The 12,053-nt window shown below is 43.4% G+C and overlaps 1 protein-coding gene across 4 annotated transcripts in view; it reads right to left on the reverse strand.

Moving 5' to 3' along the window:
- znf512b (zinc finger protein 512B) overlaps positions 1-11,716 on the reverse strand; it is a 79,012-nt gene extending 67,296 nt beyond the window's left edge. For 2 of the 4 annotated variants that reach the window (XM_042304074.1, XM_042304070.1), the window contains exons 1-3: positions 11,261-11,716; positions 10,554-10,749; positions 2,776-2,909 (exon numbers count right to left, since the gene is read on the reverse strand). In XM_042304074.1, coding sequence (XP_042160008.1) covers positions 2,776-2,908 — 133 coding nt within the window. In that variant the 5' untranslated portion in view covers position 2,909; positions 10,554-10,749; positions 11,261-11,716. The other 2 variants (XM_042304072.1, XM_042304071.1) reach the window with 2 other exon arrangements.
- Between the last annotated feature and the right edge of the window lie 337 nt (positions 11,717-12,053).

Consider the following 12,053-nt stretch of genomic DNA (forward strand, 5'->3'; position numbering starts at 1 on the left):
CCTGACCTCCGGTTATCACCCCGAGAGTAATGGGCAGGTGGAGAGAGTGAACCAGGAGGTGGGCAGGTTTCTGCGGTCGTATTGCCAGGATCGGCCAGGGGAGTGGGCACGATACATTCCCTGGGCTGAAATGGCTCAGAACTCACTACGCCACTCCTCTACTAACGTGTCCCCTTTTCAGTGTGTGTTGGGGTACCAGCCGGTCCTGGCACCATGGCATCCGAGCCAGACCGAGGCTCCTGCGGTGGAGGAATGGGTACAGCGCTCCAAGGAGACCTGGAGGGCCGTCCAGGACTCTCTACGACAAGCGAGTGGACGGCAGAAGAGGAGTGCTGACCGCCACCGCAGTGAGGCCCCCCGTGTTTGTACCGGGGGACAGGGTCTGGCTCTCGACCCGAAACCTACCTCTCCGCTTGCCCTGCCGGAAGCTGGGTCCGCAGTGTGTAGGGCCCTTTAAAGTCCTGAGGAGAATAAACGAGGTGTGTTATCGATTACAACTCCTTCCTATTATCGTATTAACCCCTCGTTTCATGTGTCTCTCCTCAGGCCGGTGGTGGCTGGTCCCCTGCAGGACAGTGAGGTACCGGAGGTCCCTCCCCCCTCTGGACATCGAGGGGACCCCGGCGTACACGATCCGGGCCATTCTGGACTCAAGGCGCCGGGTGAGGGCCTGCAGTACCTCGTGGACTGGGAGGGGTACGGTCCGGAGGAGAGGTGCTGGGTACCGGTGGGGAGACATCTTGGATCCCTCCATGTTGAAGGATTTCCATCGCCTCCGTCCGGATCGCCCTGCACCTCGTCCTCCGGGCGACCTCGAGGCCGGTGTCGGCGCGCTGCGGGAGCCGCGCGTCAGGGGGGGGGTACTGTCACGAGTCCGACCGAGGGTGTTTCCTTTTCCCGGGCGGGTGGCGCTCGGCGGTCGTCGTCACCGGCCTATTAGCTGCCACTGATTGTTTTTTCCTCCCCCTCCTTGTATGTTTAGTGGTAGCACCTGTGTAGGGTTAATTAGTTTGTCTTTATTAGACAGCCGGCCCGCCTGGTTGTTGTGCGGGATTATTTCATTGTAACCTTCGGCTCTGTTGTGTTTGGAACGTTACTTTTTGTGAGCACCCTGTGGTGTGTTAAGCGCTATTAAAAAGACGCACAGCATTGAAATTCTGTTTCCTGCATTTGACTCGAGTAGATTTTTCCTTTAATGAGGAGCAGGCTCACACACACACACACACACACACACACACACACACACACACGCGCGCGGCTAAAACATACACTGTACATAGCTGAATATTAACAGCTGAAACATACACTGTACATAGCTGAATATTAACAGCTAAAACATTCACTGTACATAGCTGAATATTAACAGCTGAAACATACACTGTACATAGCTGAATATTAACAGCTGAAACATACACTGTACATAGCTGAATATTAACAGCTAAAACATTCACTGTACATAGCTGAATATTAACAGCTGAAACATACACTGTACATAGCTGAATATTAACAGCTGAAACATACACTGTACATAGCTGAATATTAACAGCTGAAACATACACTGTACATAGCTGAATATTAACAGCTGAAACATACACTGTACATAGCTGAATATTAACAGCTGAAACATTCACTGTACATAGCTGAATATTAACAGCTGAAACATACACTGTACATAGCTGAATATTAACAGCTGAAACATACACTGTACATAGCTGAATATTAACAGCTGAAACATACACTGTACATAGCTGAATATTAACAGCTGAAACATACACTGTACATAGCTGAATATTAACAGCTGAAACATACACTGTACATAGCTGAATATTAACAGCTAAAACATTCACTGTACATAGCTGAATATTAACAGCTGAAACATACACTGTACATAGCTGAATATTAACAGCTGAAACATACACTGTACATAGCTGAATATTAACAGCTGAAACATACACTGTACATAGCTGAACATTAACAGCTGAAACATTCACTGTACATAGCTGAATATTAGCAGGAAAATGTTATATTCAGGGGATGTCCAGGAGTCTAAATCTGCTAGACTCTCATTGGTCAGGCCTGAGACTCTGTCATATTAGACAAGGCATAGTTTTCCAAGTATATCTTGTCGTTTTAACAAAGTCATCATGATCTTCTGCTTAATTGGATTGGAATTAGATTCCACAGTTTACTCCATCCAAAGACTTGCTTGCTATCCAGATAGCTTGAATTTGTACTCATGTCAAATATTACTAGCTTGGACAGCTTGTTAGTATGTCTGGATGGGTTACTGACTGACAGAGGGAATAGATAGAACCAAAATGTTGAGACTTGCCGTAGCTTCACTTGTGGTCAACGACTGTATAATGTTATTAGTAATGCTTATGAATTACGATGATTATCATGTTAGAAAACAGTCAAAGCAACAATGTGTCACGAGGTGAGAGAACAACATGAAAATCTTCAGCAGGACTGTTTCAGACGTCTATTTATTTGACTTGGTAAGTCAGTTAAGGGCACATTGTTAATGACAGCCTACCCCGGCCAAACCTGGACGACACGGGGACAATTGTGCACCACCTAATGGGACTCCCAATCACAGCCGGTTGTGATACAGCATGGATTTGAACCATGGTGTCCGTAGTGACACCTCAAGCACTGAGATGCAGTGCCTTAGACCGCTGCCCCACTCAGGAGGCCATGACAGCTGTGCTGAAACAAAGCCCACACACAGTGACTGTCCGTGGTCAATGCATGGTTAGTCTAGTGGTCACTCACTCTGTTTGTTGCTCTCTGGGCCTGTAGCTGTGGTCCTGGCAGCCTCCTGGGGGTGGGCCTGTTTGGGGGGACGACCTCTTGAAGCCCCCCCTGATGACAGCTTCCCCAGCCGGGGGCTACTGGGGGTCTCCATGCTTGGGAGGGGGCACACAATGAAAAGGAGGTTAATATAGAGGTACAGTGATGAGAGTTATGTCCCAGCCAGACACATCCATGGTCATCTGTAGTTGACTAGTTGTACACACTCTGTAATCAGTGTCATAGTTATGATATTAAGGTTCATAAACCTTGTAGTCAATATTAGATACACAACAAATGTAATAAACATAAATCATTTTCCTTGATAAAAGTACTGTCTTTTTTGGAAATTCTCTCTCAACAAACAGTAAAAAGACTTTCCCAGCCCTGATAGTGGTATTTCAGGTTCTCCAGACTGAAGCAATGCCATCGTATACAGTGTACTGAGAGCATGACCTTCCATGTTTCATTAAAACATCTATACTTTCACTTCCGTATCAACTGAACTCCATGGTCAACCACTTAGAGTGGAGGGAGTACAGCAACACGGAGGCAATGTGCCATCATGGAGAAAGAGAGAGAGAGAGAGAGAGGTGCTGAATACAAGGGCACACACTGTAACATAGATATAAGATGTTTGAAAGGATATTGACAATGTAGACAAATTAGATCTTAAGAGACGGAGAGAGAGAGAGAGAGAGAGAGAGAGAGACAGAGACAGAGAGACAGACTACAGAGAGCTTTTGCACATTTACATAGTTAATTGTACATTTGCATAGTTAATTGGTTAATTACAGCATTTTAATCAATTTCTTCATTTCCTGCACTAATGTGTTATCATGTACACACTGTTTCATGTTTCTTTTGTCTTAGTATGCCTCTATTTCGGAAAGAAAATAACTTTTTATTCCTTGGCAGAATAATGATTCTCCTTTTGTTCTTACTTTCGCGGCTAGAGGGCGATCAGACCTTTTCTGGGGGTCTGTACTCCTGAAGTTGTTGACAGTTTTTGTGCCTGCCAGTTAGCTAGCAGTTCTCAGCTATTAGCAGTTAATGGCTGGAAGTTTCTTACTTGAGATAAAAACTCATGATTGCCATTATTTTTTAGAGGCATTACTGAATTATTGAATGGAACAAATCAAACATTAAACCAAGTAAACAATTCATTGTAATTCATGGTAACCTCGTAAACTATTTTTTTAGACCCAGTGTTAAATTAGCTGAAAAGTGTGCCATTGCCTGGCTGTTAAAGGGACAGGCAGCTGTTTGAGAGTTGGCATTTAATTAAAGTTTTATGGTATATATTTACACACAAGGTTGGAATAATACTGTGAAATTGTGAAAATGATGATAATGCCCTTTTAGTGTAAGAGCCATTTGAGATGTGGGATGGAGTTTTGGCCTTCCACGATGACATCACCATGCGGTAACTTTATTAATAGACCAATAAGAAAGAGAGTTCCAAACATCTCTAACAATAACAGCACATGTTCTGTTTCCCACTCTACACTCAGACCACTCCCAGATAGTCCTAGCAAAATTCTTGAAGCTATTTGTTTATTTTTGACCATTTTAACGTAAAATAGTCACAGTAAGTACTTAACTGTTACCCAGAAATGATTTTATATTGAGATAAAAACAGCTTGGACCTTGAAGGTTAGTGGGGTGGAGCATAGCTTCACGTCTGGTCAGTATAACTAAGTTTACTTGTACAGTTCGATATTAAACTGATTATGGCAGTAGGACTGTACAAGTAAACTCTGTATATTTTAATGAGCGTAAGGTAAAAGACAAACCTTGTTTTCTGAGCAATCTTTTGAATGATTAGGACATATAAACAGCTGTTGCAGCGTTCCAATGGTGTATTTGATCTGTGCATGAGTCAGCATCAGTAGCGCAAGCCTTTTTTTATTTAAGTGGCAAGTCAGTTAAGAACAAATTCTCATGGGCGGCAGGGTAGCCTAGTGGTTAGAGTGTTGGACTAGTAACCAGAAGGTTGTAAGTTCAAACCCCTGAGCTGACAAGGTACAAATCTGTTGTTCTACACCTGAACAGGCAGTTAATGCACTGTTCCTAGTCCCTCATTGGACATTTTATTTTATTTTACTAGGCGACTTGCTAAGTTAAGAACAAATTCTTATTTTATTATTGTCAGCTCCGGGATTTGATCTTGCAACCTTTCGGTCACTGGCTCAAGGCTTTAACCACTAGGGTACCAGCCACCCCCCATCTGTGAGTTAAAAAAACAAAGTATGCATCTCAGAAAGAGCTTTGACATACAAACTTTATATGTCCAAATCAAAAAGGTTTTGCAAAAGTAGCATGGTCACTGTGGCAGAATGTTAATTCTGATTAGTGATTTTCTGCATTTATCAAAAGTCCCATCAATAGCCTGATTTCAGATGTGTTCATGTAAACAGGATTATTAGGGAAATTGTTCTTTCACAGCATGTAAAATGTTTAAACAAACTATTGCATTAATCTGACTCTCCACAATAATCGTATATTATTGTGTGCATGTAACTGTGCATTGCATGTTGATTCGGGCCATCTTCACTCCACAGCACACTACCTAATGGCTGACGGCTGACAGTGGCTACTAGCTAATTATGCTAAGTAGGATTGATTACAGTTAGACCTACCATCATGCTTTCTCTTAGTGTAGTATGCATACATTTATGTCATTCCCCTAATGAATTACTACAGTACACAAAGGTCACTCATTTGGGTGGCTCGTGTTATACCCTTTTAATTTCACCTTGTATGGTGGTGTGGGTGGTTTCAGAGAGATGTGTGGTGTGGGTGGTTTCAGAGAGATGTGTGGTGTGGGTGGTTTCAGAGAGATGTGTGGTGTGGGTGGTTTCAGAGAGATGTGTGGTGTGGGTGGTTTCAGAGAGATGTGTGGTGTGGGTGGTTTCAGAGAGATGTGTGGTGTGGGTGGTTTCAGAGAGTTGTGTGGTGTGGGTGGTTTCAGAGAGATGTGTGGTGTGGGTGGTTTCAGAGAGTTGTGTGGTGTGGGTGGTTTCAGAGAGATGTGTGGTGTGGGTGGTTTCAGAGAGATGTGTGGTGTGGGTGGTTTCAGAGAGATGTGTGGTGTGGGTGGTTTCAGAGAGATGTGTGGTGTGGGTGGTTTCAGAGAGATGTGTGGTGTGGGTGGTTTCAGAGAGTTGTGTGGTGTGGGTGGTTTCAGAGAGATGTGTGGTGTGGGTGGTTTCAGAGAGTTGTGTGGTGTGGGTGGTTTCAGAGAGATGTGTGGTGTGGGTGGTTTCAGAGAGATGTGTTGTATGTACGTTTCAAAAATGGATCATCGCAAAAAACATCTACTTGTGAGACTAGTGTGTATAATTATACTAGACATAGACGCAGACATGCCAGCCAAGTCACACGCGATACAAGTCAATATTCCACATCCATGAGGACGTCGGGAGATCACATCAAATCAAATGTATTTGTCACATACACATGGTTAGCAGATGTTAATGCGAGTGTAGCGAAATGCTTGTGCTTCTAGTTCCGACAATGCAGTAATAACCAACGAGTAATCTAACCTAACAATTCCAAAACTACTACCTTATACACACAAGTGTAAAGGGATAAAGAATATGTACATAAAGATATATGAATGAGTGATGGTACAGAACGGCATAGGCAAGATACAGTAGATGATATCGAGTACAGTATATACATATGAGATGAGTAATGTAGCGTATGTAAACATTATATTAAGTAGCATTGTTTAAAGTGGCTAGTGATATATTTAACATCAATTCCCATCATTAAAGTGGCTGGAGTTGAGTCAGTGTGTTGGCAGCAGCCACTCAATGTTAGAGGTGGCTGTTTAACAGTCTGATGGCCTTGAGATAGAAGCTGTTTTTCAGACTCTCGGTCCCTGCTTTGATGCACCTGTACTGACCTCGCCTTCTGGATGATAGCAGGGTGAACAGGCAGTGGCTCGGGTGGTTGTTGTCCTTGATGATCTTTATGGCCTTCCTGTGACATCGGGTGGTGTAGGTGTCCTGGAGGGCAGGTAGTTTGCTCCCGGTGATGCGTTGTGCAGACCTCACTACCCTCTGGAGAGCCTTACGGTTGTGGGCGGAGCAGTTGCTGTACCAGGCGGTGATACAGCCCGACAGGATGCTCTCGATTGTGCATCTGTAGAAGTTTGTGAGTGCTTTTGGTGACAAGCCGAATTTCTTCAGCCTCCTGAGGTTGAAGAGGCGCTGCTGCGCCTTCTTCACGATGCTGTCTGTGTGGGTGGACCAATTCAGTTTGTCTGTGATGTGTACGCCAAGGAACTTAAAACTTACTACCCTCTCCACTACTGTCCCATCGATGTGGATAGGGGGGTGTTCCCTCTGCTGTTTCCTGAAGTCCACAATCATCTCCTTAGTTTTGTTGACGTTGAGTGTGAGGTTATTTTCCTAGCACCACACTCCGAGGGCCCTCACCTCCTCACTGTAGACCGTCTCGTCGTTGTTGGTAATCAAGCCTACCACTGTTGTGTCGTCCGCAAACTTGATGATTGAGTTGGAGGCGTGCATGGCCACGCAGTCGTGGGTGAACAGGGAGTACAGGAGAGGGCTCAGAACGCACCCTTGTGGGGCCCCAGTGTTGAGGATCAGCGGGGTGGAGATGTTGTTACCTACCCTCACCACCTGGGGGCGGCCCGTCAGGAAGTCCAGTACCCAGTTGCACAGGGCGGGGTAGAGACCCAGGGTCTTGAGCTTGATGATGAGTTTGGAGGGTACTTTGGTGTTAAATGCTGAGCTGTAGTCGATGAACAGCATTCTCACGTAGGTATTCCTCTTCTCCAGATGGGTTAGGGCAGTGTGGTTGAGATAACAGCCACTACCCCTAGTGAGCGTGGTGGACGGGGTTGGAGGATGGGTATAAGCACCTGTGTCTGATTCCAAAGGTTTCAAGTTTGAATCCAGCGACAAAGATGTTGGTTTTAAACCTATCCCAAACCTTAACCCTTACCTTAACCATTCAGTTAATGTCTAAACTTAACCCTTACCTTAACCATTCAGTTAATGCCTAAACTTAACCTTAAAAATTCTGAGTTAATGTCTAAACTTAACCTTAAAACTTCTTATGGCTGGGGGCCAGTATTGAGTAGCTTGGATGAATAAGGTGCCCAGAGTAAACTGCCTGCTACTCAGGCCCAGAAGCTAAGAGATACATATTATTAGTATATTTGGATAGAAAACACTCTGAAGTTTCTAAAACCGTTTGAATGATATCTGTGACTATAACAGAACTCATATGGCAGGCAAAAACCTGAGAAAAAATCCAACCAGGAAGTGGGAAATCTGAGGTTTGTAGTTTTTCAACTCTTTGCCTATCCAAGATACAGTGTAAATTTGGTCCGATTGCACTTCCTAAGGCTTCCACTCGATGTCAACAGTGTTTAGAACCTTGTTTGAGGCTTCTACTGTGAAAGCAGGAGACAATAAGAGCTGATTGAGTAAGAAGTCTGGCAGAATGTCATGAGCTCAGTCAGGCGCGCGCCCGTGAGAGGTAGCTGCGTTCCATTGCATTTCTAAAGACAAAGGAATTCTCCGGTTGAAACATTGTTGAAGATTTATGTTAAAAACATCCTAAAGATTGATTCTATACAGCGTTTGACATGTTTCTACCAACTGTAACTGAACTTTTTGACTTTTCGTCTGGCCTGCGCGTCGTGAATATTGATTTGTGAACTAAACGCGCAAACAAAAAGGAGGTATTTGGACATAAATGATGGACTTTATCAAACAAAACAAACATTTAGTGTGGAACTGTGATTCCTGGGAGTGCATTCTGATGAAGATCATCAAAGGTAAGTGAATATTTATAATGCTATTTCTGACTTCTGTTGACTCCACAACATGGCGGGTATCTGTATGGCTTGTTTTTATGTCTGAGCGCAGTACTCAGATTATTGCATGGTTTGCTTTTTCCGTAAAGTTTTTTTGAAATCTGACACAGCGGTTGCATTAAGGAGAAGTTTATCTAAAGTTCCATGCATAACACTTGTATCTTTTATCAATGTTTATTATGAGTATTTCTGTAAATTGATGTGGCTCTCTGTAAAATCACTGGATGTTTTGGAAGCAAAACATTACTGAACATAGCGTGCCAATGTAAACTCAGATCTTTGGATATAAATATGAACTTTATCGAACAAAACACACATGTATTGTGTAACATGAAGTCCTATGAGTGTCATCTGACGAAGATCGTCAAAGGTTAGTGATTAATTTTTTCTCCATTTCTGCGTTTTGTGACTCCTCTCTTTGGCTGGAAAAATGGCTGTGTTTTTCTGTGACTAGGTACTGACCTAACATAATTGTTTGGTGTGCTTTCGTCGTAAAGCCTTTTTGAAATCGGACACTGTGGTGGGATTAACAAAAAGGTTATCTTTAAAATGGTGTAAAATACTTGTTTGTTTGAGGAATTTTAATTATGAGATTTGTGTTGTTTGAATTTGGTGCCCTGCACTTTCACTGGCTGTTGTCATATCGATCCCGTTAACGGGATCTCAGCCGTAAGGAGTTAAACACTTTGAACATTGACGTTTGAGCAACATGGATGAACGTCTAATTCTGATGTGAGACTGTGAGAGCTAGTTGGACATGGATGCACACACACACACGCCCTGGACCATGTGTATTACAAGGCAAGGGAGGTATATTGCTCAAACCAGGTTTTACTTCTTCCTCTGTAAAGATATGGGTAGATCCATACTACTAGAGAAGCAGGGATGAGGGTGTGATACAAGATTTGTAAAATAGGCCAGAGAGCCAGACAGACATTATGCACATTCACTGTCCTAAGATATACATACAGTATATGTCGGTGGAGGCTGCTGAGGGGTGGATAGCTCATAATAATGGCTGCAAGGGAGTCATCAGAATGGTACAAAAAAAAAACATAAAAGAGGTGGTTTCCATGTGTTTGAAACCATTTCATTGACTCCATTCCAGCCATATTTATGAGCCGTTCTCTACTGATACTGTATATGTACACGGTCTATTGTGTCCCTAGTGTGACTTGCCCTCATTGTCATGTCTATAATATTGTTGACACTAAAACAAATTCATTTTTATTGATTTTCTGATTTGCAATACAGTTTTTAATTCAACTAAATGTTATTTTATTCTATATTCACAGTAGCTTACTATACACCCAGAGCAGTGAATGCACAACTTCCACACAGAGTCAAGGCACTGTTAGGACTGGCAGGGAGATAAGCCACACACACACACACACATACACACACACACACACACAGGTTCTGAGTTAAGTAATCCCACTTTATTACTGTCATACTACAACACTGTTACTACTACATTACAGCTATAGGCTATTATCCCGCTACTTTAGCAGTGTGGCATACATTTGATAGTCTACTAACCTAGTCATGACAGTTATAAATCAGTACATCATACTGCTGGCTGAAACCAAAGCAGAACCCCAGAAACAGCTGCAAAGTGAAAGAACTGAGCTATTTTGGAATTGAGCACTTACACACAAAAACACTTTAATGTTTGAAGGCTGCACAGACAAATTGCCCTATTCACCTCCTAGGTCACATAGGCTGCAACAGCAGTTTGACTTGCTTCTGTCTCCTCTACTTGAAGATGGTTACATTGCAGCAACATTGTTTGTGGACTGTTTCGATTGCTACATTGGTGCATTCGAATGCTGCTGGCTACAATGTTTACTGTGCCGTTGATTAATAATAGGGACATGGGGTTCTAGAAGGCCACACCTACCTGCAATGTCGGGAGTCACCCAACACGAGCCGCCGGGTGGCCGGGGTCACCCACGTGGGGGTCAGGCGGTAGGGCTACACCTCGCGCGGTATATGCGCCTTTCCCGGTCTTACATGGCCATCACACCTGCTGTTCCAAGCGGGTCTGGTCGGGGGCTTCGATGGAGGCGGACTGACAGTCGTCGTTAGCCACGCGCCTAGTCCCCGTTTTGAATCCGAGGAAAGACGAGGGGAGATGAAGAAGATGAGGAAGAGGGAGGAGGAGGAGGGGGAAGGAGATGCCAATTAAAATCCTAAAGACGTTCACCTTATTTCCAGCATCCACTTTTCCCCCTTTCGTGCATTAATATGGCAACCACGAGGCACTTCTTTAATCTCAATCGTCTCGTTGGAAAACTCAAGAAATGTGAATATCAGGAGACACGCAGGAAAGATAGAGACGTCTCCGACTCCTTGAAGAAAACATTAAAATACAAGAAGGTTTTATATAGGCAGTGAAGCAAAATGGCGACTTTAATATGAAGGAGGAGTAAAAAAAAAAAATCCTTGCAATGGCTGGAGCTAAAGGGAGTCACAAAAATATGTTTAGTGCAGTAATTTTCAACAGCTGCAAGCGAGTTGGTTAGAGTAAAAGAAAATGAACCAGAGGAAAAAAGGAATTAAAAGATTCGACCTCGGTCGCTTTCGGTGCAGTCTGCGGTTCCTTACCTCGGGATTATTTCGGGGTTTTATACGGAAATTATCTTCGCGGCCGTGTACAGTAATAGGCTACAGTAATGTGTGTTGAGTCATGCGCGTATCCACTCTTCCTTTGACAGCTGCAACTACAGTCTTCTGGCAACTTGCAAACTCTCGCGTTATTATTATTTGTATCGCGCAAATAATATTCGGGGTTTTTGCCTAATAAACCCGATTTTGTATCGATACCAAACTGACGGTTTGATGAGGCTCATCCGACGTAACGCCGTGTGGTCATGACGAAAAAGGGTTAGGATAAATTCTTAAAACCAGCCTCACTAAACGTTTTAATCTGGTAATGTTAGGCTACTAAATTATCATCCGACCTTTATCGTTAATATTCAGGGAGTCAACTGCGCACAGCCTTAGATTGTCAATTGTCGTTGTGCTGTTTCGTCGATTTCATGCCAGTCCAAGGCAATCCAAATAATAGTCCACTCGTAGGCTATAGCAATCGAAACTTGCATAGTGACGCTGTGGCAGAGTAGAATCGGCTATAGGCTACCTATTCTGCTCTATCAGAAACGGATCAATCGATTTAATATGGGATGTTAAATAGGTTGTTAGATGATGTAGACTGTTATGGTTGGGCATTGCTGATCTGTCATTTTATTCCAACACAGTGAAGGCTAATGCAATGTCGAGAACCAAGGTCACTTGTTTTGAAAGTTTCTCTTATTTTGCCCACTAATGAATTCTTATTATTGCTATTACTAAATCAGCAAGCTTCTGCAAGAGCAGCTAAATGTTCCCCATTATACTC

Source organism: Oncorhynchus tshawytscha, linkage group LG22 (genome assembly GCF_018296145.1).
Source record: "Oncorhynchus tshawytscha isolate Ot180627B linkage group LG22, Otsh_v2.0, whole genome shotgun sequence".
Classification (NCBI taxonomy): domain Eukaryota; kingdom Metazoa; phylum Chordata; class Actinopteri; order Salmoniformes; family Salmonidae; genus Oncorhynchus; species Oncorhynchus tshawytscha.